This window comes from Kwoniella shandongensis, chromosome 7, assembly GCF_008629635.2.
Source record: "Kwoniella shandongensis chromosome 7, complete sequence".
Lineage (NCBI taxonomy): Eukaryota > Fungi > Basidiomycota > Tremellomycetes > Tremellales > Cryptococcaceae > Kwoniella > Kwoniella shandongensis.
Window position 1 is genome coordinate 1194596 of NC_089293.1, and position 25798 is coordinate 1220393.

Below are 25798 nucleotides of genomic sequence, written 5' to 3' on the forward strand. Positions count from 1 at the left end.
AGAAGTGCTGCACGTATCTGACAGATGCTGGTGTGGGTCTGAGATTCGTTGGGTTGAACGCTATTACATATTGCTACTTGTCTCTACTTAACGGTGGAAAAAGCAGACCCTCAAAATGGCACTTAGTCGTGATCACATTCGATGCTGGTGTCCATCTTTCCATCTCACTGATGTTAATGATCAAAGCAGAAGATTTCCCGTATAGACTTCCAATCTACAATTCAAGAGTAGGACCACCAAGCGGGTGAAGTCGTATCGTTACGTAAATTGACATTCTTCAATTCCCAGGCTTCTTATCTTGCCGCCCAATCAAGATGGTCGTCTGCATAGGGATCTCCTCGACCTTCAGCGGGGGTTCAGAGACGAACGTTACACTTCCAAAGGAAAGTTCGAGTCACGGCACACTTGTCTACGTCTCCGCCGAAAAGGGAGAACGACAAAGTCCTTCTGTGATGCTCCGTCTGTCCGTCTGACTCGGAGAAAGGGAACGGAGAACGGAGAACGGAGAATGAAAGTAGTTCAGGAACGGAGTTCGAAATGTGGAGAGAGAGAGAGATAAGAAAGCAACAACCAATAGACCTTAAGGCTGGACGATACTTCTATTCTATTTTGTGAAAGTGCGCATGCACATCACGTCACATCTCGCATCTCGCATCTCACATGTCCTAATGTGCTTATCTTCGTGATACGATTGGTTCTTCGTATTCCTTTCGTTATCTACAAGCGAGCCTGCTTGTAATCCTCCAAAGTGTGGAGAGCGGGGTTACCTCATCCCTTCGCCTCCTTGACTTTACTAGCTCAGATTGCCGTCCTTTTTCTCACGAGACGTACGGTATCCCCCTAAGAGGTGTGACATACTCTATCATCATTGGTTTGAGATAGTCAACTTTGCTTGGCTAGTAGCTGGTAGGGGTCTCTTGTTCGGTTCGAGAGTATGATAAGAGATCTGCGGAGATAGTCGCACTGCGACTAGACGTGTAATGGATCGTTGGGTGACTTACCCCACATATATATATACATGTATCGGATCGAGGACTCTTAAGATTGGTCGTCTGACCATAATCGCTTGTCTTGCTGGAATTACACATACAACGAGAAAGCACAGCACATTGAATTAATACACCATGCGAGCACGTCAAGTACTCAAAAAGCTTGAAAGTAACCATGTCGACGGCCTGTCTCACAAGGAGATGTTCCTCGCGACAGAGGACTTGCTCCCCGTCACAGAGGAGAAGAAGACATGGGACGCTTGGAACTTTGTACGTCTACTCTGTAAAGCTGTTGTGAAGTAGAGAGTAGAGTTGACCTTTTCCGGTTGATTGTCATGTGCAGGTCGGGTTCTGGATCGCGGACAGTTTCAACTTGAACACGTTCACAATTGCCTCGTCTATGATCAGTGCAGGTCTGAACTGGTGGCAGGGTGAGTAGTCGACCTTCCTTTACGCAGGTTTGCACGTCGTGCTGACACCCAAGTAAGCCTTCATCTGCGTCATAATTGGGTACGGTCTCGTCGGACCATTGCTTGTCCTCAATGCCCGGCCTGTGAGTATGCACTGCCCAGAATCTACTACCATGCGGTGTCTAACCCTATTGCTTGCAGGGTGCGATCCACGGTATTGTCTTCCCTGCTGTTTGTCGAACCACCTTTGGTCTCTTCGGTTCCCTCTGGCCAGTATTCAACCGTAAGTCGCAACGTGTATCTTATCGAGTATACCGCTGATCACTATGATAGGTGCTGGTATGGCATGTATTTGGTGGGGTGTCCAAGCTTGGTTGGGTGGTGAATGTGTTTATGTCCTACTTCGAGCGATCTGGCCGAGTTTCGCGAGAATCCACAACTCTATGCCGGCGAGTAGCGAGACCACCACAGGTGAGTGAGGCGAAACACCAGCTCGTCAACATAACATCCCAGTCTTGTACTGATCATTCTTGGTGTCTTATCCCAATCAGCATACGTCGTCGCATTCTTCATCTACTGGCTTCTCTCCCTCCCTACTATCTGGGTACCCATCCACAAACTCCGTTGGCTCTTCATGGCCAAAGCGGTCGTTGGTCCTATCGTCGGATTCACATTGTTCGGATGGTCCATCACCCGAGCTGGGGGTATAGGTCCCGTCTTCTCCCAACCTGCCACTTTGCATGGATCAAAACTCGGTTGGCAGATGATCATCTCCATCTCGAGTTGTTTCAATAACATGTTCACGTTGATTACCAACGCGCCTGATTTCGCTTCAAGGGCCAAGACACCCAGCGCGGCTGTATGGCCACAGATCATCGCGATGCCAATTGGGTTTAGTGTCACTTCGTTCTTGGGAATCATGATTGCTTCGGCTAGTGTGCCACAGTTCGGTGTACAAATCTGGGATGTCGTCAAGGTGAGCCCGCGCCCTGTGCTATTTTACGAGCAGTCAGTGCTGATCAAGTCATCTCGCTCCGTCACAGATCATGGACACCATGCTTGACGATGGATCGTCTGCCACTCGAGCCGGTCTGGTCTTCATCAGTGCAGGTTTCATCTACGTCCAGTGAGCTATCCCTCCTTAATTACTCTGCAGTAGGTTGTCAGCGCTAACGGATTTTCATTCGCCTGCAGACTCATGCTCAACGTCGCTGCCAACTCTGTTTCTGCAGGCTGTGATCTGACCGCCCTGATGCCTCGTTACCTGTCCATCCGACGAGGTGGCTACGTTGCCGCCGTAGTTGGTCTTTGCATGTGAGTGTGATCACCCACACGATTAGAAACTCGTGCTGACGATACTATGTACCGTACACGTATAGGTGCCCATGGACATTGTACAAATCGTCCGCGACTTTCGGCAACTACCTGGGAGCGTACGGCGTTTTGCTCTCATGCATCGCAGGCCCTATGATCACAGATTACTGGTTGGTCCGACGAGGACACATGAGGATCAATGATTTGTATTCTGCAGACAAGGAAGGGTGGTATTACTATACCGCGGGTATCAACTGGAGAGCTTATCTCGCCTATCTTTGGTGAGTCCCTCTTGGAGCGGATAACAGTTGGATGACAAGCTGACTTCCCGTCGGACATTGCTAGTGGCTTCGCTGTCAATGCACCCGGTTTCATCAACACGCTCAAACCTACCATCGCAGTCTCCGTGGGCGCTCAACGAATCTACTATCTGGTAAGTTACTCCCTGACATGGCCCGTCACTCTGACAGAACAATACGCTGACTTTACGGCTCGCTCGCTTTGCTCACTCGCAGTCATGGATCACCGGTACTGGTATCTCTGGACTCATCTACTATCTCGCATGTCTCATTTCCCCTCCACCGGGTATGAACCGACATTTCGAAGAAGTAGACGAATCGTTCGGCGAACTTCGAATCGATCAGATCGCTCTGGGAGAGAAGACCAGTCCGCAAGGATCTTATGTCGGCGGCGAAGCCTCTTATGGAGAGAAGGATAAGCATGGCGATGCTAGGACGGGAGTTACTGTTCTAGAAGCGTAGGCGTGTATGTGATTCTGGTATCGGTAAAGTACAGTAGTTGTCCGATTGTCGAGTTAATAGTAGTACATACAGTAGGCGTGTCGGAATTGTAGGCCCCTCGCTAAATGCAACGAACGGATATGTCTGCAGGTCTCGCTCGTGGCATCACCACAGTTGGAAACCTCGGCGGATGATCATAATGCTCACATCACCAACGAACATGCAGAATATATGAGTTGCTACGCTACTACAGGATGATGATCATGCCTCGTGTGTTTTTCCGATTCCCAAACTCAATATAAAAATCCCTGTAGACCCATAAATGAAAACAAAACAAACGATACAAGAGTACGAACAACTGCCTTCACTTTCGCCTCTTTTCCGTTCACCACCCCATCCAACCCTGGCACTACTGCCCTCCAAAAGCGCCGTTCATGAGGGCCATAGCGTGGACCAACAACTTCTGATCGATCTTTGTCGCTTGTTCCAACGCTGCAAGAACCGATCCAAACCCTCCAAGATGTTTGATATACTGCATAACGGACCGATTGTCAGCGCTTGCATCCTCCTAGCAGGACGAGACAGTAAGTCACTCACCAGAGTGGACATTGCGTTCTCCACTCTGCCTGTCAAACTCTCGATGATCACCGTCAACTCTTCATCGCTCATATCCTGTCTGATAGTCGGACCAAGATGTATCGGTGGAGTCCCCAGCTTCGTCTTCCCTCGAACGACCGCACTCGACACTTCTTTCTGGAACGAGTGAGCCGAAGTCGGAGATGTCGGAGGACTGCCCGTGCCCATGGAAGTGACGTTGTCCGGTTTCATCGAACAGATCGCTTCCAGTCTCAGGGTGATATTGGCCAATTGTCGAACCTTTTCGATATCGATGACCCTCTCTTCTTCGGCGAGTTTACGAGCGTCATTGACTTCGACTTCGGCACGGAGATCGTTGGATATCTCAGCTCGTCCAGAGAGTGTCTTGGGATACAACAAGTGCAGTTTCTCGGGGACTAAACATGAATCAGCGAAGATTCTAAGGACTGAGACGTATCGCCACACTCACCTTCTAGACCCTTCAGCTTTCTCTCTCCCATATCCTTGACGAACAGACCAATCCGTCTTAGCTCATTGATCTCCCTCTTCATATCCCCTTGCAACTCATTCACAGCATCTTCATCGCTCGTCTCAAGATACTCTCTCACCGCCGCAATCTCATTGATGACATCTTGACTCGCCATCAATTGTCCTCCGTCTGCACTTGCGTTGATTCTCGCCGCTCGATTTACCATCGGTCCGTAGTAGTCCATACGTCGAGTGATAGGATCGCGCTCGCATTCTGGTGCACCCCAATGGACACCCATTCGCACTCGAAGACCTCGCGCGACGATCGTTCCATTCGAGTCATAGACGACTTTCCCGTCGTGAGCTTCGAGTAATTCTCGGGGCCATTCTTGAGTCAGTAGTCCGATTTGACAGTTGAAACACCAAAGCAATGCAGCTGTGACGGATTGGAAAGAGACCATGAACGAGTCTCCTTCGGTCTTCACCTCGTATCCACCATCCAGACGTAACTGCCGTCGCATGAACGAATGGTGCATCTTGATTGCAGTCGGCATTCCAGGATTGGTCTCCCAAAGATGCGTCGAATTAACAATGTCCGTGAAAACAATCGCGACTTGACCAATGGGGGGCTCGATCTCTTGCTGAAGTCGGTTGAGTGTTCGATCTCCGACCTCCTCGTATCGCCTTCTAACCGGCATTCGTTTCGCAGTCGCTCCGTAGTATCCTTCGCCATCCACTGCAGTATCGGCGGTAGCTGGTTGACCGGAACCAGGGCCGGCTCTCGGTCGTTGCCCACCTCGTCCGACGAACAGATCAGAAATGTTCACGACCATGACCATGACGCTTCCCTCTGCTCCATAACAGATCGCAAAGTCTCTCAACTTCTGCGCAGCCATCATCGGATCATCCCTCTCGGTTCGAGCGATGTCCACCGCAGTCTGGTACGAACAGCACTTCCACAAAGCCTGGTTTCCGATGATGACGAATTCGTCCGATTCTTGAAGAGGTCGCGTTCGGATCTCTGGATCGGCATTGACCGCGAGACATTCATGCCAGTAACCGAATGCCCGAGAGATATCGATATCTTTGTCATCGTTGACAAATCCCTTGGTGGACACCCAAGCTTCCGCCTTTCGGATCCGGGCCGTCTCTTCTCTATCAGTCGGATCGTGCTTCTTCGAGAGCAGCTCTGCCTCTCCCTTTCTTGACAGTACAACGAGGGTGTCGCCGACATTACCGACGTGCAGAGTCTTGTCGACAAGATAGACGACCGCTCCGGATGCTCCTGTACGGAAGACCGAACCGATGCTCGGAGCCCAATTTCGGAACATGTCGTCAATGCTGTCGAAGCTGGTTGCCGAGCCCTTACGCTCCTTCGTTCGATTAGTGTTCGTCACAAAGTGCTCAAAGGTCTTCCTGTTCGTCCACAAGAACGTCCTTCGAAGCGCTTGACCAGCGTCTTCTCCCGGTTGAAGTTTGTCCAGATGGCTCGCCAAAGTCTCGGCGAAGATGCCTTGCAAGTGCTTTGGGATCTTTCCAGCTTGCATAACAGCTGCTGATCGACCGAACATGCCGAAAAGACATTCGTTATCTTTTCCTCGGAAGTTGGGTACGACCATGTCGAACATGGCGAGGTGATCAAGGGAACCCAACATATCGGAGATACCATATGCCATCTTGTTGATATCCGAGAATGAAGTCCTCACTCGTTTCTCGTCACTCTCGTCGGGTAGAGATGGGATACGCAGTGTGACATCCATCAGACCAAGGACTCGTAATTGCGTAAGAGCTGTGAAATCGGAGAGCTCCTTGCGGAAACTTGAGGCGTGTGACATATCTTGCGCCGAAGTGGGTTTGATCTCGAGTCGCTTGTTACCCGAAAGATTGAGGTATCGCAAAGCGGTATTCCAGTTCCTGCATATGCAGATATCAGCCGAGTTCTATTCGACAGCTTTCCCACTTACCAGTTCCAGTCATACGGCCAATTGGCGATGTTGTACTTCAACACATTGCTTCCAACGTCTAGATGTTGAAGCGTCTTGATTGCTCCCAATTCTGACGGCAGTGTTTGCAGTTTGTTCCCGTTGAGATGCAACGTCTTGAGGTTGACTAGCTTCTCCAGATCTTCCGAGGGCAAGCTCGTCAGCTTGTTACCACTGAGGTACAAGGCTTCGAGCTTGTCGCATTTGCCGATGGTATAGGGCGGAATCTCGTAGATTTCGTTGAAACTCAGATTGAGGACTCGGATATCCGGCATCATCGCGACGTAATGGAAGATGTCCTCCGTCAAACGGTTGTCACCCAGATACAGCTTCTTCGTGCTATTACCAGCAGGAACACTGTACGATTCGCCGAAGCTTGCGATGGAACTGGTGGACGATTTCCGTTGAGGTTCGGAGGAGATCGTCTCAAGGGCATCTTCAGGGGGAGGCTCAAACCCTTCGAGTAAGTTGGAGCTCGCGTTGAATATCTCGAGCGAGGCACACAACCACAGATCCTCGGACAGACCTTTCAAGTTGTTGTTATGAAGGTTGATCTCTCGAAGCTTTTGTAATTTGCCGAATCCTTTCGGAATGGAGTTCAACATGTTGTCGGTACACGAAAAGGTCTCCAGATTGGTTAGTCGTTCTAGGGTAGGCGGGAGTCTGGTGAAATTGTTGAAGTTGAGATTGAGATGTACGAGATTGACGAGTCCGCTGAAGGCCTCGTCGGCTAGCGTCGAGATTTTTCCGTGTGACAAATCGAGATTGGTGAGGAGATACGTGACCATAGCCATGTTTGGTAGCGGAGCGAGTGTGAACCGCGTAACGGAATTGTGAGGCACACTGAACTGTCGCACATTCCCTCCGATTTGCGCATCGAGAGTGACGATATTATTGTAGTCCGCTTGGAGATCCTGCAAGCTGGGTAACGCGTACACCACGGTCAAATCGGTGATCTTGTTTCGACGGACGTCCAACTGCTTGAGATTGGCCAAGGTACTGAAGGAGTCTGGGAACTGTTTGAGCTCATTACTGAACAAGGCAAGTTTCTCCAGCGACTTCAAATCCGACATTTCTGACGGAAGCTCCGTGATGTTGTTGAACGAAACGTCCAGATCGACCAAGTTTGACATCTCACAAACGACTGTCGGGAAAGTCTCGAATTTGTTATTGGAGATGTTGAGGTATTTGAGCGCTTTCATCTGGGCAAAGTAACTTGGAATGGAGATCAACTTGTTGTTTTGCACCTTGAGGGAAACGAGGGTTTCGACTTCATGTAGCGGTACGGATTCGAGATCGGCAATTCGATTACAGGAGACATCGAGTCGTGCGAGACTCTTGCTAGCGCGAATGCTCATCGGCACGCGTTTCAACGCCATGTTCTGCATTCGAAGCTCCTTGAGCGTCGTACACGCCTGTATGAAGTCGAGAGGGATATCCGTCATCGGGTTTCGAGATACGTTGAGGATGATAATGTTGTGCGCGTGGAGATGTAGGAAAATAGGGATAGTTTGCAGATCTCGACCACCGACATCGATGAATTCGAAGGAGTCGTAGGAACTCTCCTCCTCCTGAAAAAGAGTCGTTAGCCAAAATTCGGAGCGATCTCACTGGTCACTCACAGGATCCATGATGGGCAGAACCGGTGTCTGATAGATAAATCTACACAGGATTGCTAGGTCGTCCTTGCCTAGATCTTCGATATGCTCCGCGTCCGTATATCCAGCCTGAAGTAAACGTCGATGTTGGATCGCAGCTGGCTTTTCTGAAGGCAACAACATTCGATCTGCACCGTGATGCTTTAGCATGGCTAATTGCCTATCTATGGAGGACCGGGCGCACCTTGTCCTCTCTCTCGCAGATACAACTTCATACTCGTCATAATTTTCTTCCCCGCAGGCGCCTCATTCGCTCCTGAGAGGATGTTGATGACCTCGGCAGTGGTAGTATGTATCGGCACGTTCAACAAGGAATATGATCCATCGGCGCGATAGATCCGCATCCATTGCTAAACGCGTTAGGTATGTCAGCACCGGCAGGGGAAGTGTGTATGAAGAGACTCACCGGCACCGCCGTGGTGTGTGCACTCCCGCTAGTACCCGGTCGACCTCCAGTGCCAGGTCTATTAGAAGTGGATGGTCTCCCGTTGGATGTTTTGCCTCTCCGAGTATTAGCAGTACCCGGTCGAGTACCACTGGATCCTCTCGCAGATTTCGGCACTCCGTTCGAAGCAGATTTGAAACCGAATGGGGGCGGAGCTTTCCTTTGACCAGAAGGAGAAGCATCGATCGGCGTGGATGTTGGACTCTTGGGAAAAGGACCACCTTTCGATACACCGCTTTTATCGTCTTCAGCGACCCAATCTTGATCGTCCTCCTCGCTTGTGTCAGTCTCTTCTGGATCATCTTCGTCACCTTCCACACCCCACGATTCTGGCGCGGCCCAAGCCGAAGGAGGTGCAAGAGAGCCAGCATTGCTACCAGAAGCCATACCTGGGACTGGATCCGAGATGCTACCAGAAACAGTACCCATTGGGCCGGTACCCGTTCCAGCTGATGATCGAGTGTCACTCGCCTCCTCGCTCCCTGTCTTAGAGAGTGTCGGCGCACCTGCTCGTGACGGGAAACGCGCGTCCGTGTCGGGTCCCTGTGACCGTACCTTCGAAGAAGCACTGAAGGGGTCGTTGAACATTGTGGTCTGACTAGGGTTGACATTCGATGCCCAAGCGGGTGCGATGGGCTGCAGGGAACCACCATCTAGACCCTCGCTGTTGTCCGAGTCAGTCGAGCCTGTCTTGACATTGCGAAGATGTGATGGCCGCCTCGGCATTGTCGTCGACGGTAAATGATGTTTCGGCAAGAGAGAATGGGGGGAAGGGGGAGTGTACGGCTTGATATCCAGAGAACCTGCTGATCCACCAGATGTCTGGAAGGGATTCGATCGAACAAAGGGGTTCCCAGATTGTCTTTCAGCCTGAGAGATGACCGCTCGACCAGCCTGTTGTTGACCTGGACTGTTCGGCCCTGATCCTGTGGAGCCGTTGGAACCACCTGCGCTGATAGAAGTTGCGTAGCTGCTCGTGTGCTGCAAAGCGTCTTGTAGAAACATCGAGCCAGTCGTCGATTCTGATGGACCGGAACTGACTGTCTCGCCTGTATCTGAGCGGTTCGGCAGGGTGGGGCCTGGTCCTGGCGGCTGAACGTTCGCTTTGCTCGGATCGACGATACCCTCCATATCGTCCAAGTTCATATCGAGGTGGAACGGCGTCTCACTGATCTCTTGCAACGGCGAGATCGCACCTTCCGAGACATATTGAGATCCATGACGGAACGCTCGGCCGAAGGAGTCGGACGCGATGCGGTCCGTGGGGGTTTGAGCAGAAGTTGGCGACCTTGGATTAAGTGATCCCATCGACGCAGAGCTCGAGATTCTGGAGCTAGCGGAGCCGGACGCGGAGCCACGATTGGGCTCGGTAGCACCAAAATCGTTCACCAGCGGATCTGCATGGCCAAATCAGTGGTTTCACGAAAAACAGAGAACGACGGGAACCTACTCAGAGACACGCTTGCACCGGTCTTCCTTTTGAGCAAACCGCCTAGGAAACCCTTCTTCCTCTCACTGCCTGAACTTCCTACTCCACTAATCTGACTTGCCGTACTCCCAAATCGCCCTACCCTTGGACCGATGCTGTTCTGCTTCGCCAGTCCTTGGGCTGGAAGAGGTTGATGACTATCGGCTGAAGGCGATCCCTTTGGAGGCCGTTGTTGACTCGCTGATAGAGTCTGTAAACTATCGCCCGATCCGTTTCTTGACTGCCGACTGCCGTCGCGGATACTGCCAGCAGAAGAGGAGGATCCTGTTGGAACACCTATGTTGACGACGGAGATCTGTGAACCTGTACGAGGGTTTGTCGCTGCCTCGGCGATCGGATCCACTGTTCCTTGTCTTCGAATCTTCGGCAAGGAAGGAACACTGGCGAAATGATTGAGGACTTGCATCGAGCTCTTCCTCTGTGCATCTTTCTCTCTCAATGTTGCAGCTGCTCCTCGACCAGGTGGCCCGTCTTCCAACCCGGGCGGCGTCGGCGTAGAAGGTTGTACCGGAGATTTTCTTTGCGGCTCATCGTCCATCAGCCAAGGAGCGATGTTCGCCTCCGCTTGTCCACCTGCACTTCCTCTAGGTTTCTTTCCTTCCGCTCTGGGTGCGGATGGATCGAGAATATCTTCCATCGGGCCGTCCCATGCCATACCACTCCCAAAACCAAGAGCTTCAGTGGGATCACCTCCACCAGCGAAAGAGCCGATCACGACGCCTGGATACGTCTGTGACGTGTTATCGTTCCGAGATGGATGAGGCAACATGAAAGGCGGTTCTTCTCCCAATCGTTTGGCCAACGGAGACACCCTTCTCCTTTGGTCTCTGTTCGGGGCGATCGGTTGTAGCTCTTGATCAAAGTCTATATCCGAGTCTTCGTCTTCTGGCTCCGGTTCCTCTTTTCCCTTTTCCTTTTCCATTGCTCTGATCTGCGCTCTTCTCTTTGCAGCCTCCTCGGATGATTCCATCCTCGCCGAACTCGAACCGTTCCTCGTCCGCGGCACGTATTTCTTCCTCTCTCCTCCAATTAGAGTAGGACTAGCCATTTGTCGCGGTGAGGTAGGGGGCGATGAGAATTTGCGCACACTCTTCTGAGATGGTGAACGGGTAGATTTCGAAGGGGAGGTGGTAGAGGATTCACCGCCGCCGCCAGACGTCCTTCTGTTGTCTGCAGACGTTGATGTTTTCCGTAAAGCCTCGCTCGCGAATGGTGTGATGGATCCAGGTTCCATGACAGTAGGCGCGACGCTGTGTATGACACCACCGAGAGGCGCGAGGGTTCTCGATGTGGTCGGAGGGCTGGACAGACTAGTGGGACCGAGTTTGTCGGAAGACGCTAAAGATGGTGCAGAACCGGAAGAAGTGCCGTTATTCTGCTGATGGAGATTACGTTGCTCGGACAACGTAGAGAAGTTGGAGGGGGTTGCGGATTCCTCCTCCCAAGGAGCGACAGCGGAATTCGAACTAGGAGGTGAGACAGGCAGCTGGGGTCGCGTAGCCTGTTCGTTTGGAGCTCCGGCAATAGGAGACGGATGAGACAATGTTTGTCGTCGAAAGATGGGCATCACTATTATTCTGTTTGTGAGCACCCTACGATTTGAGGTTGATGGGCGGCCGAACGAGCTCACGTCTTGGTATGATGATCTGTGTGTCTTTCTCTCCCTAACACCATAAGTCCCAACGATAGACGCGAGGACGACTTGACTGGTCAAAGACACCCACGTTGTACAGCTAGGAGCTTGTCGAGATGATGTGATGTCGCCTCTGTCGATGCAGAAAAGCCTCTTGTTGTCGTGTTTGGCCCAGTTCGGTTAACCAGTCGCGGTGCACTACTGCGTTGTACCGTTGCGACGTGAGCCGTTGCTGTTGGTTGATAGTTATTGTTTGTATTGAAACTGATACAACAAAAAGAAGTGGAAAAGAGTACAATCATGCAATAATGGCGAACAGCGCGGTTACAGTAGGATTGATGAGATAGGGTTCACCTCACCATAGGAAGGAAAAGATGGATGGATGAGAGCGAGTGATCGGCGACGAGTTGCAAGCAGGAGGAGGAGGGAGAGGAGGGAGAGCAGCGGCATCCAGCGGTGAGATTAGGGTCCATGTTCCATTGAGGGGTGACTGACCACGTAATAAGAGGCACTGTGGCGTATTATTACTTATTTATACAAAAGTTCCCCCCTCTACCTCATTTCCATGCATACACCGTGTAAGATCGACCTGCTCGTCCTCTTAACTAGAACACGTTCATTATACGTTACATGCGTTTGAGTTACAGGAGACTACTACGCCTCAATCTCCATGTGTCCATTGGTCCCTTGCTCATGTCCATTGACCGCTTCTCCTCTCCCAGCCTGTGACAAAATGTAATCTAACGCAAAAGTATTTTCGTCACACCTATGACAATGATGGAGGATTAGCATGCACGAACACTGACCAACAGTCCAACGGTCCAACTCACAACTTTGCGACGCTGCTTTCCAAACCCATCAAGCCTCTCACCAGTCCTCTCAACGTGCCCGCTAGCTCACCCTTGTGCTCCCTAACCCATCGTCCGTGACTTGTCAAGAGCGCGGAGACCCACAACAGGTCGAATTCTACGTGGGGGCTGTTCTCTATGTGATCGCTCACAAACTTCATGAATTGCGACAGGTACACCCCAGGCAATTGTCTCGCCACCAATCGGATGGATGAAGGTGGAACAGACTCGTATACTCTTTGAATGAGTGGTTTCTCGGACAGTCGAAGAGCCATGATCAAAGCGATAAGATGGTCTCCGCTCTCCATCGTTGAGATGACCGACTCAGGTGTAAGGTCAAGCGAGAGGTCGAAGGGATCAAAAGTTGTACTCTCGTCAAGGGAGTAAATCAATAGACCTTCCGTGCTCGCTGCCGCCCAGCTTCGGCCGGTTGCTGAGAATCTCACACAATTGGTCTTGGCCTCTCGGCGATATCGTCTCTTCGATAAATCACCCTTCGCCGCACCTGGCAGCGTCTTGTCTAATCTGTCTTCGACATCCGAGTTGTCACCCGTGGTGTCAATAGAATCGATAGGTCCGGCTTCGGTCATCTTCCTGTTGTCTAGCATCTCCAAAGTCCCGTCCAGACTCAAGTTCTCGCTGATCTGGAACTTCTTCACCATAACACCTTCTGCCCTGTCGTAAATGACCACGTATTTGCTACTTCCTCCTGCGAGTACACAAGCTCCATCGGCAGTGTACGCTACGCTGTTGAAATACTTGGACGCAGCGTTGTTTGCAGCCGTCAGTCGGTCGTCAACTTTTCGTCCTCCTGAGATGTCCCTTCGACCCTCGATCACGCTCTTAATCACGCCCTCGGCGACGTCGATGAAGGTTAATTGACCATCCAATGTTGCCACGCAAAGCTCTTTTCCATCGGGTCGGAAGGCCAGTGCTGTGGCTTCTGCTGAAAGGGTGATCGGCTCTGACGCTCTTGAACGACCGAAGATCGACCATAACCTGACGGATCGATCCCAAGATGACGATGCAAGCTGATCGCCCGAAGGTGAGAACGCGAGGCCAGACACAGGCGCCGTGTGACCGGATAAGATATCGAGCAATTTGCCGGTTTGCACCGACCACATATAGATCTCGAACGAGTCTTGGGAGCCAGCACAGACGACATCGCCCGAAGGGTCCACAGCGAGCGAGCAGAACTGGACCGGTGTAGGGGATGTGAAAGTTCTGAAATTTCGATATCGGATCAGGTCGTAAGCTCGGACGGTACCATCTAACGATGCTGAGAACAGTATTTGTCCCTGTTTGGCGAATTCCACAGTAGATATTGATGCAGTGTGTTCCGGGAAAGTGACGAAACAGAAACCGCTCGCAGCGTTCCACAATTTCACTTTTCCATCTTCTCCTCCTGTCGCTATATTCTGGCCATCAGGACTGAAGCCGAGAGTGTTCATGTCGTAGTAATGTCCTTGCTGCTTGAGAACGTAACTCTCGCTTTGCCATTCCCATACCAGCAACTGACCAAGCTTGGCTGCGCCGAAGGCAAGCCATTCTCCCGAGGCTGAGACTGCGACTGACGAAATCTTCTCGTTCGAAATGGAAAGGGTGTGTACCGGTGTAAAGTCGGGCATTTCCCACAATCCGAACACACCGGTGGAGAAGCCGACGATGAGGAGGGATGTTTTCGGGTGGAAAGTAGCGCAGACAACCTTTGTACCCGGTTGGTTGAAGAAATGTCGGTTGGAGATACCCCATCGAGTGTAAGCGACTGTATGTTCAAGCGCGAGATTGGCACCAGATGCAGATGTTGTTGGGGCGTCGAGAATGTCCATCTCTTCGTCGGAGTCATCGGCAGCGACACCTCTCTTGGCGGACCAAGCGAACACAGCACCATCACGGGACACAGTGTAGATCTGTGGTAACACGGAATCATCAGTTGTAAGCCTGTACGTCAAAGACGCTTCGCTCCAACTCACCGTCTTCTCGTCGTCGGAGAAAAACGCTCCCAAAACGACGTCCCGATGACCCGCAAACTGCTTCGGCTTGAACCCTTCTAATGGGTTGAGGGTGTACAATCTTGCAGTCATATCTCTCGAAGTAGTCACAAAGTATCTTCACCATCCTTATCAGTTTTGCTCTTCCAAATACCCAGATGTGAAAGAACCAACTCACCTCGAACTCTTGGACCAACAGATGCTAACCACTTCATCATGATGCCCTGTATATTCCCTATGCAACACAAACGGTGCGAATTCTCTGACCAAGTGACTGGGTGTGTTCCAAACTTGTATCTTGTGGCTGTGCGTGACAGCGATATATTTGCCATCGGGGGAGAATGCGACATGGGAGACTTTGGATTTGAAGGAGATGTGGTGGAGGACTGTTCCTTTTCGGAAGTGAACGAGGATAGCTCGGCCGTCTGTAGAGTTTCAGAATCATCAGAATGAAGTACAAGTTTCTTCTGGTACGAGGTGTCCTAGCTGGAGACAGGGTAGAGACATACCTTCGTCTATTGAGATCAGAACGTTTCCGTCTGGTGAGAGAGCAATACAAGCAATGTTCTTCCTATTCTCGAATGGTAATGTGCGAGATTTGTTGCTGAGGGATGACAGAAGAGCATCGATCAGCGACGGCTCGTAACTGGCTTTGAGAGAATATATGAAATACTCACTTGACCAGATCAAAGACTGATACTCTGTTCCCTACGGGACTTAAGACAGAGTTGCCATCCGGGGTAAAGATGACATTTCCTTGTCTGTACACTGTACCACACAGGTTTTGGAAGAGAAAGTTGGCTTTCATCTTGCTGTGGTATGTTGCGGTATCTCTTCTACACTCGACTAATCGTTCTGAGAGAAGCCTGAAAGAACAACACGGATCGAAAAGCGAATGAGTGGTCAATCAAGTGATGATGTTCACAAATCCAGGTTGATCGTTGAAAATATCTTGAAACAGACGGAAGTATTTTGATGGTTTCCTATCAACTTTCCCACGATCATCTATTCACCCCACGCGACTAACCTTTCTCCTCACAAGTCGTTTATGTCAACAAACATGCAACATCACACATTTCTCTTCGACTCGTAAGCTTGACATACATTCACCTCGTCACAGCACACACGATGACAACACTCGAACGCCCGCCATTGGGCTCTTCAACTGCTGCCAACATATTCTCACGCGAACACAAATACCCCCATCCCATCAAACCTAGTAGTAAACACCATGCTGGGCACAAGCTGAAACCCGCGCTGGATGACGCCTCTGAGCCAAGTAGGAAGACCGCCAAGGCTGATGGCATGGCGGAAGCACGGGAGAGGGACGTGAGATCTACCAGGAACGAAACGGAAGAGCTGAAACGAGATGTGAGCTAGTTGGTCTCCATCCTCGACTATGGCGAGCTGACCAAACCTTTATAGCTGGAAAGAGCAAAGGCGAAGCTGGCAAGACGGGATGAGACAATCAGAACATTGTCGGAATCTCGATCGAAGCACGAAGCTGACGACGGAGTCGAACAGAAGCTTGGTGAACTTGTTAAGAGACACTCGGCAACAAAAGCTAAGGTAAAGATGCACATTTCCGACTCTTTTGATTACGAACTGACGGAGAGGTAACAGTACGAAGCTCAAGTCAACGAACTTCGAAGCGAGACCTCACAGCTTCAAGAACAGCTCGCCAACGTCGAATCTGCACATACAAAGGATACATCGACCATCAGTGACCTGAGAAGGGCCAACCTTCTCGCCGAGACAGAGAACAATAACCTCAAACGAGAGCTCGAGTCCCTTCGCCATAGTAGGACGCACGACGCGGCTGCAGCTGGAAGTAGTCGACATGTCATTAGAGATCTTGAAAATGAGAAGATAAAGTACACGGCGGAGAAACACAAACTCGAAAGGGAGGTGAAACGTTTATCTTCTCTCGTTGAGGAGAATGAAACAGAAGCCAAGATATCGAGGGAGGAGCTGGAAACGACCATCGAGGGGAACAAACGTCTACAGGAGACGATGGAGAAGGTCACCATAACTTATGCTGTGCTGTATCGCAATACTGTCAGCAAGCAAAAGTACACGGATTTACAAGAACGGCATCTCGTAGCCAACGATGCAGCGAGGGAATGGAAGACGAGAGCGGAGGTACTAGAGTCAAAGGTGTTGTGCAAGAAGGAAGAGATCAAGAACTTGAAAGAAAAGATACGATCGATCGACCGGACTAGCAGGATGATGGAACGGAATATTGAGGATGTCCGGGAAGACAGACGACGACTCGTTGATGAGATTTCTACCTTTATGGCGTCTCGCCCGTCGATGGACGCTGTTAAGCCCCTGGAACAGGCTTTCGACCACAAAGCTGTGTTGAAGCACACGATCGTTCATGCCGATCTCATCTCAAAATTCTATCGTCAACAGCTTTCCGCTCTCCAAACCGAACACTCCGACCTCTTGACCGCTCACACAAAGATTGTCGACAACCTGGCTTCCGTCCAGTCAACCTTGACCGCATCCCAACGTTCTCATGCTGAATTGCAGTCGCGTTTCGCTGCGTTCGAAGATGCCCATGCACCGTGTGGCGGAGCGATCGCAGATCTGCGACAAGCCCTAGGGAAGAGTATACTCAACGAGGAAGACCGAGCGAGAGATATCGCCGAGCTGAAGAAAGAGTTGAAAGCCGTGGAGGGGAAGGCACAGAGGGAACGGGAGGCATTGAAAAGAGCTAATGATCTTGTGACGAGGGGCAAGATGGCAGAAGATGCGCTGGACGAGGAGATACAGCAGTGAGTGCGGTGGTCCATCCGCGCCTCTCTAAGAACCCTCCCAAGCATATGATTACGTTGTCTCCTTTCCCGTTAGTGGCAAAAGAGCAGCTGCTGATGAGAACCCCCTGACAGACTGAGAGAAGCGTATCTCTCTGCGGCCAAATACGAAGCCCTGTACAACGACCTTTACGAACAACAAGCTATCGTACTTTCTCGGGAAGCAGCTGCGATCGACGAAGCTGAACGGCTAGGGATGCAAAATGCAGAGTTGATGGGACACGGGAATGAAGGGCAGAAGATTAGTTATGTAGAAGGGGTTAGAAGAGAGATGGCAGCGGTGAAACAGGTGAGTGGGGTGGTTCGCTTTGTTCCACCGGGAACCGGCAGACGAAACTCAGTTCTTCCTCCAATCCATGCTAAGTAAAATAATGAAGGCGTCGGGATCACTGATGAAGCGCCTTGGGTCGGTCTCACAGGAACTCGCTGCAACGCGACATATGCTGAACACCGCCAACAGCAAGATCCAAACTCTTGAATCCGAGATCGACTCTTACAAGTCCATTGGATCCACGTACGGTCTAGATCCGAACCTTGGTGGATCGACACGGACGAGGGTGGTGAGGCGACAACCTGAGGGCGGGAGACTGATCCAGTCTACGAGGGGAGGGAGGAGCGTGTCGGGTCCTGTGGGGAGATAAGAAGAGGCTAGTACGTTATTGTTCGTTGTATTTGAGCTTTTGGGAATCTGAGTCTGAATAACGATCTAATCTGAAATTTGTACAAGGACGTTACAATATTATGATTATATCGATATGCCGGAGCTGATACGCTGGTACATAATGCCATTTACAACGCTTTGATCTTAGCATCCCTCGTTGTACCTCCTCTTACCGGTACTTTTGACTGAGCCTCTTTCGCCTGCCCACCCCCGCACCGACGCCGCATTGCCTTCCCCCTTAGTCGCAGTATCTTATAGACTAACCATCCCCATCCTAGCCAAATGACGAGTGGTGTAACGCGTTCCACTAGAAGTTGATGAGAATGACGACCGGTTGGAAAGGTCAGAGTTATAGGTTGTACTTGTAAGTCTGGTTGGTTGTGAGGTGAATGTAAATTTTGCCATACGCCCCAAGCAGAGTCACCTGTATCGATTCCATCAGAAGTCGAGTTTTAGTCAGGCTGAAATGTACCACAGACCAATTGTGGAGTGATACGGAGAGCATGACTACCCACCTTTGTCATCCACACATATCCATCCAGCCTTGATATCTCCCCTTCTAGATATAGGGAAGACAATCTCCCTTTTCCCCTCCTCAGAAGGAGCCAAATACCTTGCATGAAGTGGGACGTCGATATCTGTTGTCCATTCCGAGATTTGCCCACCTTCCACCGAATCTCGGATATCGTGAGGCTGCTGCATCGATTCCATGTCGGTAGACCACAACGAAGATGGAGACAGTCGTAGGACCATATTTAAGGTATGGAGTGGTGGACTCGGATCTGGATCTTCAGACGTCCATAACCCCCTTGATGGTCTTTCCACATCAACTTTTGACGGATCGACATTCCACCATACAACTTCGGAGTTCATTCGTCCTTGCTCCCTTGGTCTTCCGCTCCTATGTCCACCACCAAAGCTCTGCACCTGCACCTTATTCGCACTTCCTTTACTTTCGTCTTCGTCATCGTCATCATCCTTGACTTCGACGTACGCCCGCGACCCAATGCTCGTTGACGGTCCGGAGACTCCCCACTTCCCACTCAACTCGTCAGGATCAACAAATATCTCATCTGGCAATGTGATCGTGATCCATATTTCTGGCTTTACACACTCTCGTTCCGTGATGCTAGATTCGAGGTGAGGGTATAGGGTGAATCGGATAGTCGGATGTAAAGATGGTGGGTTAGGTAGGGATAGTGTTATGTTCACGGGAGAGTTTGAAGGTTCGGAGTGCGGGTTTGGTTGGGGGTTGGATGAGAGATGTCGTGCATGGTGTATCGTGGGTGAGTCTGAAGAGTGCGCGGCTTGTGGGAGTATCGAAGAAGAGGATGAGGAAGAGCTTGATTGAGATGAAGACATGATCGGTTGATGAGATGCAAGTATAAAAGTTCCGACTCTGTAACGCGTTTGCGATTCCCAGCGAAGTGGTGAGGAGTGACCTCTTGATCAAATCAGCTGTCCGGCGAGCGCTCTTGGTGTGTCCAACTGTTGACGTCGACAAGATAAGATTGGTAGAGCTGTACACAAGCAAGTTTCCAAGAAACATGAACGAGCATTGAATGTTCGAACGCGACGGCAAACCAGTGGACCGAGCTTTCCGTTGGAACTGCACCCAGGTCCCAGCCATGGCCAGCGCCGGAGCTTCAGCCAGCAGCTACCCAATATATCGAAGTCTGTCCCTTCTACCTATTCTTATTCGCCTTGCATCATGAACGGCATTGACTACGACAAGCACATGGACAGTCCCTACTGCATCACGGAAACATCCGTTGAGAGTAGATAATCACATCACATAATCGTGTATATCAATTGACAACAAAAGGATCGATCGTTCCGTTCCATCTATAAACCTAAACCCAAATCCACATATCATTCACCTTCTTACCATATAAATTAGCTATTATACTAAAAACGTAATTACGTCAACGTCAACAGATGCGTATCAAGCTAGACAACTCGATCCTTCGCCTGATTAAATCAATGTCCAAGGATAGTACATATTGCACACTTGTCCGGTCTGAATGAGTCTCGTTCTCAATGACCTTTGACCGGCGTTGATATCGCTGAATTGGCTGCTGATCTCGAGCCCGCGCCCGTTGCTGACCCGGTGGCTCCATAACCTGATCTTACACTCGCGAATCCACTTTGACCCACACTTGTACTGTTCACCCTCTTCACATTCCTACTCCTCCCTCTCTCTTCCCTCCCATCCTCCTTCTTCTTCTCCAGCCTTACAAAGCTGAAACACAGTAAAGCCAACATGACCACCACTGCAGCGAGCACGAACACCGCGGGGGCATACCATCCTACCGTCGAAGCAAAGAGAGTTCCGAACAACAGAGGAGAGATAAGCGTCGCGCCTAGAGCTTGGATGAACCCGAGACCGCCGAATAATCGACCAGATTGAGATGCGTCAGGTAAGAGGGAAAGTGCGAGCGAGTTGGCTGCAGGTCCGGTAGGCGCGGCCAAAGTGAGCATCGCAGAAGCTCCAACGAACCACTCTTGGGAAGGACCGAGAGCGAGCACGATATATGGTATCAGTTCAGTGAGAAGACAGATTCGCACTGTCCACAAATCCAGATGAGCGGTTCGTTTCGGTTTGCTTGTGGTGACGGTCGGTACTGCCTCAGCTTCTTGGGTCGGGTGATCTGCGGCAGAGGCAGAGTTTGCAGAGATTCCACTCGTCACGGTAAACGCTGACGTGCCAGCTTGCGCTTCCGATTCTGACTCCTCTTCTTTCTCGATGAAATATGGCTTCACGTATCGCATGACGACTACAAGGGGCATCAGGACGAGTCACTCAGTGTATCAAGTCAAACTGAAATCAGGACTCACGAGGGACCAAGACGATGAGGGTAAACGCTCGGAAGAACCCGACGAAAGACATGAAGGGTCCAAGCTGCGTCAAACGGATTCGTCAGTGAGTGCACCGGACTGACAAGCACCGTATTGTACCCACCTGCGTTGAAGTCCAACCATAGAAGAAGAATGCGAATTGCACTTTGACTGCCATGACTCCCTGCTCAATGGCGATTAGTTAGCGGACATACCTCACGAGAGACGAGATGGGTTACTCACAAGAACAGACGTGACGAAGAAAACCCCCATACCAACAAAGGTTAAATTCCAATCCCTGCCCCTGGACCGCCCCGATTCAGTCCCATCATCTTCCCTTTCCCGAGGCAAGAAGAGTTCCAGAGGTTCCAAGAACTTGAAGATCTTTCTGAAACTTCGCTTGAGAGTACCATAAGCCCTCTTCCTTCGTCGAGAATGTCCCGCATTGGTGGCGACGCTCCATCCGCTCAAGAGTGGATCGGATTCCCTCGCTTCCTCGCCTATGGGGGGAGTTTCGTCCTCCCATTCTCGTTCGGCGGCATCCCGACGTGCCGCAGCTTCCTTGGCCAGATGTACATTCTTAGCGAGAGCGAGCCGAGCTTCGGAAGATAGGGACTCGGGGAGCAAGAACAGTCCCAAAGGGATTGCCAGGATATAGATAACAACGTTGATGTAGAACGGAATCATGCTACAATAAGGTAACGGACAATACATCAGCACCAAGAATGGCTCGTGAAACTACCACTCTGAACTCACATATTTCCAGTGGAATAGATCAAAAAACTACCGAGAGCCGGTCCTACCGAATAGCCTAGCATGAACATTCCCATCAACCTGGCAAAAACGGTCACTCGACTCCCGTCGGGCGTGCAATCCGAAACGTAGGCATTGATCGTCGCTGTGACAGTCGAATATCCACCGAGCAGACCATCGAAGAAAGGACCAATGAGGAGAGCTCGATAACCACCTGGTGCGAGATAGGGGAATGTCGCAACGAGGATGAAAGATACCTCGCTGAGCAAAGGAAAGAAGTCAACGTCAGTACCATCACGATGACCTTGCTCGCATGGCCATTCAGGAACAGTACTTACCTGAGAACAGCACCGCAAAACACTACAGTCAATACTTTTGTCCTACCCCATCGATCGGATGTCTGACCCCAGAAACCCGTCGTGAGTGCTGACAATAATCCCATGGAGAGCGTCATTACTAGTAGATTGTCAGAATTTGCCTTATCACGTCATACGATGAACTGTTACTCACCCATAGACAGTTTCGCGGAGGCAGCTTGTACTCTGGGATCCCTCTTACACAATTGAGGGTCGATCTCCTTGTACGGACTATTCCCACTGCCCGTGGAACCAGAACCGTCCTCGCCAGACGCATCATCGTTGCCCTTCTCTTCAGGCGCTTCGATGGGGTGAGGTTCACCAGGGAAAGGAGTGTTCGGCTTTGGTAACGGTTCGGTCGGTGCGGGACCCGCCGGGTGATTCGATCGAGTTGGTGATGGGGGATTAGAAGGGTTGTTGATTGTATGATTGTGAGCGAGACGATATTCGTAGATATCATGTTGGAGTCGAAGGAACCATTTGTCCGAGGGAGATAGTGGCGGAGGTTGCGGTTTTGTGATGTTGGTATCGATGTGTCCTGGTAGTCCTCCTCTGATCGGGACAGACACGATGCTGTTCCCATGAAAGTAAGGGTTCGATGGGTGTGAATCATATTCCTTCTGCGCATACAATCCTCTCGGCTTGATGTCGCCGTTCATCGACATCGGCATCGGTGTGAGGGAAGAACCGATGACTTCGTGACTATCTCTACTTGGAGGATGGGCGAGACAAGCGAGATGAATCATCAACTCTGCTTTTGGAGCAGCCTCTGATCCAACTGCCATGGCAAAAACGATGAGGAATGGGTATATCCACAATGGAGAAGGTCGTCGCCATCTCGGTCTCCTCGCGATCGATCCCTCGCGGACCGTATCCCAATCTTGTTCGGCTGAACTCGAATCCGCTCCTGTTTCTTGTGTGTCTGGGAAACCTTCGGGTAGAGGAGTTCCAGGAGGATATGGTGACGCTTCGTCGAACAACGCTCGCTCAGCTACGGAAGCGTCCATCGCACTTCCCGTAGGATCGAAGGAAGGCACAAACTCATGTTGTTGTGCATGCGGATGGGAGATCGAGTGTGATTGTGCCGAATGAAACGATTTCGCCGAAGAATGTTGGGAAAAAGGAGGTCGAGGGGGTCGGAGATGGGGAGGGAGTTTCTCGTGAGGTTTATGATCGGTCATCTTGTTGTTGAATTAATGTCCCGATCACAACGAGGTCGGGACGTCGATCGGAAGGTTTCGACACGATGCCAACGAATTGACAATTGAGCGTCAGAGTATGGATCATAAATCAGTCGAATTGAGCGGAGGGGATCAGAATTGAGATGTCGAGCAGAGCAGATGCAAGAGGAAAGACGGAATTGATAGTTGAGCGATAAGCAGGCGATGTCGTTTATACGTGCGGTTACGTTTGCGTTGCTGTTTACGAGACAAATGATATTATAAGACTAAACACATGACTGTGTGCTTCATTACTACCGGTGGGTGGTCATTGCGAATGGGACATTGCACGTCAACTGACAGCTTGTCAAACGGAGCGGAGACGACACTGATGGGGTACTCGTCTGTGTACGATGGTAGGATGATGTCCGGTGAATCGCGAGGGACAGATTCCTAAATGTGACATGCGAGTGTAAGCATATTTTGTTACTATAATCGTCATTTTCGGACAAACCCGACGAGTGCACCATGCTGCACATCTTTCACCCTAATAAACCCGGATTTCCTTCCTTTTAAGCTTCCTTTTAAGAGTCATGCTCCACTCATATTCATTCTATACAGGGAATGAATGGTTGGTTCCAGTGAGATAGATGGTCTGGTTCTCACGCATCACGCCACCGAGGTGCACTGTGCTGCCTGAGCTACCCGATCACTGAGAGCAGATGCACCGGAGATAGCGAGTTGTGCACGTCATCATTATTGTCGTTACAACTCGTTCATCCAATGATCACCGTTGAGGTCGTTTCAGTCGTAATCTGCACTAATTGTGATGCAATTCTCCTCCGCTCAGTCCGTTCTTACTCGTTCTCCTTAGCATGCAGCTAGCTATGATTCAGGCCATCACGTTCACACCCCTTCTAATCTCTTCCATCCTCTTTCCCCACTCTTCTAACCTCTCTTCAAATTCCTCGCACTCCTTTCTCAGCTTCTCCCCTACTCCGTTCCCCTTCCCGCTCAGTCCCTCTCTCACTTTCCTCTCTTCATATTCCTCTATCAAACGTCTCGCTTCGATCTCTTGATTATCTCTTGCTCGCCAAGTCTCGACGCTAGCTCGTATACCTCGCACTTGACGTTGTAGCGATGTAGATAACGATGAAGAGGTGTGTAATGATTCCGAGAGAGCGAAGAGGATGGCAAGGAAGTTGTTGGTATCTGATATGTGGAGGGAGGTCTGGTGTGGTAAGACTGGAAGTTTATCATCGATGCTGATAGGTGGTACGAGGGACTTGTCGGCTGCATGAGATAAGGCAAAGGATTGGTCGAGCAAAGCTTCGTGAGGATCTAAATAAGCGTCCTCGTCGTCTTCCAACGCCTCTTCGATTCGTGTGTAGATCCCTTCTTCTTCTTCTCTGGTGGGCATGTCCGTTCGCACTGCTTGAGCTTGACTTTCTCCAGTCCACCCTCCGTCATACCCTTCTTCACCTTCATCCTCCTCTCCGATCATCTGCAGCTCGTGGCTATTGCTCGGATCCATCCCTTCACCCCACCTAACAACCCCCATCTCCCTCGCAATCACACCCAGCTCCCTAAGCTGTTCATCTCGAACCCTTTCCGATTCCACCATCTTCCCTAGATGGAACTGTAATCGCAATTCCAGGGTCTGTCCCTCCTTCTGCCGCTCCCCGTCAACCTGTGCCGAGGTGGCTCTGGAAGGATTGTCCAGCTCTTTTAGCGAAGTAAGGAATCGTGATGTTGTCGCTATCGTTTCTGAAAGCGTGATCAACGGATCCTGATCAGCTCTACTCCTCGGTGGAGATCGAGCTTCGTCGTCGTAATACGAGGCTTTCGGTCTTAGCTTCGAACTCCCTGAGCTGCTGGTGAGAGTAGGACCTCGGTTGGTGTGTGAAAATGCCGGTGCGATATCTTCTGGATGATAGTCGTCCTTGGAAAGATATTCGGCGAGCTGTGTATTCCCGTTGTTAGGTGAGAACGAATGACCTTCATGAACATGGATATCCAGCTCGTCCGAGCTCTCGGGGTCATGAATCCGGGCTAGGGACAGATCCAGAGGCAGTTCACGTTTCAGCACTTGAGGTATGAATGGGTCCAACTCGTTTCCTAGTCCGTCCAACAAATCAGCTGAAGTCCAAGCATTGCCCCTCGCTCCAGAAGAACGGAAGTGTGACATAACGACTCACCGTTCGCTTCATCACTCACTCGCTCGTCCTCCCTCTCTTCCTCTTGCAAGTCAAAGTCCAATCCGAACTCTTCTGCCAAGCTCTTCGATACTCCTCCGCCGCCACTTCCTCCTATATTAGACGATGGTCCATCGTCAAATGCATTGGCAAGTTCGTCAGCGAGCGAGTTGAAAGCCATATGTGACGCGTACGAGGGCTTGGAGCAGCGAAGTGGAGGTGATGATCAGACTCAAGACGAGCTCTTCGCTAAGGTGAACCGAGTACTTGAAGCGTGAAGCAGACTTTGACAAGTTTGAAGGAACAGATGAGCAGGTAGGCAGCTATGTAGTCTGATGAAGTACAATGAGACATTGGAGTGGAAGTGTGTGATGCACAGACCCCCTTTCACATTGAGCTGAAACCAAGCACACGCAGGCACATTTCATAGTGCGGAGGAAGGGGCAAAGCCA

At 50.7% G+C, this 25798-nt stretch overlaps 7 protein-coding genes across 7 annotated transcripts; 2 read left to right on the forward strand and 5 right to left on the reverse strand.

The window, feature by feature from the left end:
* Nucleotides 1-1124: 1124 nt before the first annotated feature.
* CI109_104319 (uncharacterized protein) lies at nucleotides 1125-3474 on the forward strand (the record flags this gene model as incomplete). Its single annotated transcript, XM_032005434.1, has 11 exons — nucleotides 1125-1259; nucleotides 1333-1420; nucleotides 1478-1542; nucleotides 1601-1682; nucleotides 1733-1870; nucleotides 1951-2375; nucleotides 2443-2525; nucleotides 2594-2713; nucleotides 2779-2994; nucleotides 3059-3146; nucleotides 3229-3474. 11 exons carry the CDS (start codon nucleotides 1125-1127, stop codon nucleotides 3472-3474), a joined length of 1686 nt encoding a protein of 561 aa, XP_031860395.1.
* A 388-nt stretch (nucleotides 3475-3862) lies between these two features.
* On the reverse strand, nucleotides 3863-11766 carry CI109_104320 (uncharacterized protein; the record flags this gene model as incomplete). Its single annotated transcript, XM_032005433.2, has 9 exons — nucleotides 3863-3985; nucleotides 4051-4466; nucleotides 4520-6432; nucleotides 6483-8071; nucleotides 8123-8286; nucleotides 8343-8508; nucleotides 8565-10000; nucleotides 10054-11669; nucleotides 11723-11766. The coding sequence occupies 9 exons, from the start codon at nucleotides 11764-11766 to the stop codon at nucleotides 3863-3865; spliced, it is 7467 nt and encodes a 2488-aa protein (XP_031860394.2).
* A 613-nt stretch (nucleotides 11767-12379) lies between these two features.
* On the reverse strand, nucleotides 12380-15372 carry CI109_104321 (uncharacterized protein; the record flags this gene model as incomplete). Its single annotated transcript, XM_032005432.1, has 6 exons — nucleotides 12380-12491; nucleotides 12556-14483; nucleotides 14547-14682; nucleotides 14743-14989; nucleotides 15074-15168; nucleotides 15242-15372. 6 exons carry the CDS (start codon nucleotides 15370-15372, stop codon nucleotides 12380-12382), a joined length of 2649 nt encoding a protein of 882 aa, XP_031860393.1.
* Nucleotides 15373-15692: 320 nt separating this feature from the next.
* CI109_104322 (uncharacterized protein) lies at nucleotides 15693-18024 on the forward strand (the record flags this gene model as incomplete). Its single annotated transcript, XM_032005431.1, has 5 exons — nucleotides 15693-15935; nucleotides 15990-16133; nucleotides 16188-17344; nucleotides 17459-17672; nucleotides 17803-18024. 5 exons carry the CDS (start codon nucleotides 15693-15695, stop codon nucleotides 18022-18024), a joined length of 1980 nt encoding a protein of 659 aa, XP_031860392.1.
* Nucleotides 18025-18551: 527 nt separating this feature from the next.
* CI109_104323 (uncharacterized protein) lies at nucleotides 18552-19674 on the reverse strand (the record flags this gene model as incomplete). The annotated part of the gene is made up of 2 exons (XM_032005430.2): nucleotides 18552-19443; nucleotides 19487-19674. 2 exons carry the CDS (start codon nucleotides 19672-19674, stop codon nucleotides 18552-18554), a joined length of 1080 nt encoding a protein of 359 aa, XP_031860391.2.
* Nucleotides 19675-20081: 407 nt separating this feature from the next.
* On the reverse strand, nucleotides 20082-23172 carry CI109_104324 (uncharacterized protein; the record flags this gene model as incomplete). Its single annotated transcript, XM_032005429.1, has 7 exons — nucleotides 20082-20821; nucleotides 20883-20946; nucleotides 21007-21066; nucleotides 21126-21570; nucleotides 21639-21896; nucleotides 21974-22091; nucleotides 22146-23172. The coding sequence occupies 7 exons, from the start codon at nucleotides 23170-23172 to the stop codon at nucleotides 20082-20084; spliced, it is 2712 nt and encodes a 903-aa protein (XP_031860390.1).
* An 871-nt stretch (nucleotides 23173-24043) lies between these two features.
* CI109_104325 (uncharacterized protein) lies at nucleotides 24044-25527 on the reverse strand (the record flags this gene model as incomplete). The annotated part of the gene is made up of 2 exons (XM_032005428.1): nucleotides 24044-25269; nucleotides 25350-25527. 2 exons carry the CDS (start codon nucleotides 25525-25527, stop codon nucleotides 24044-24046), a joined length of 1404 nt encoding a protein of 467 aa, XP_031860389.1.
* Nucleotides 25528-25798: the final 271 nt, after the last annotated feature.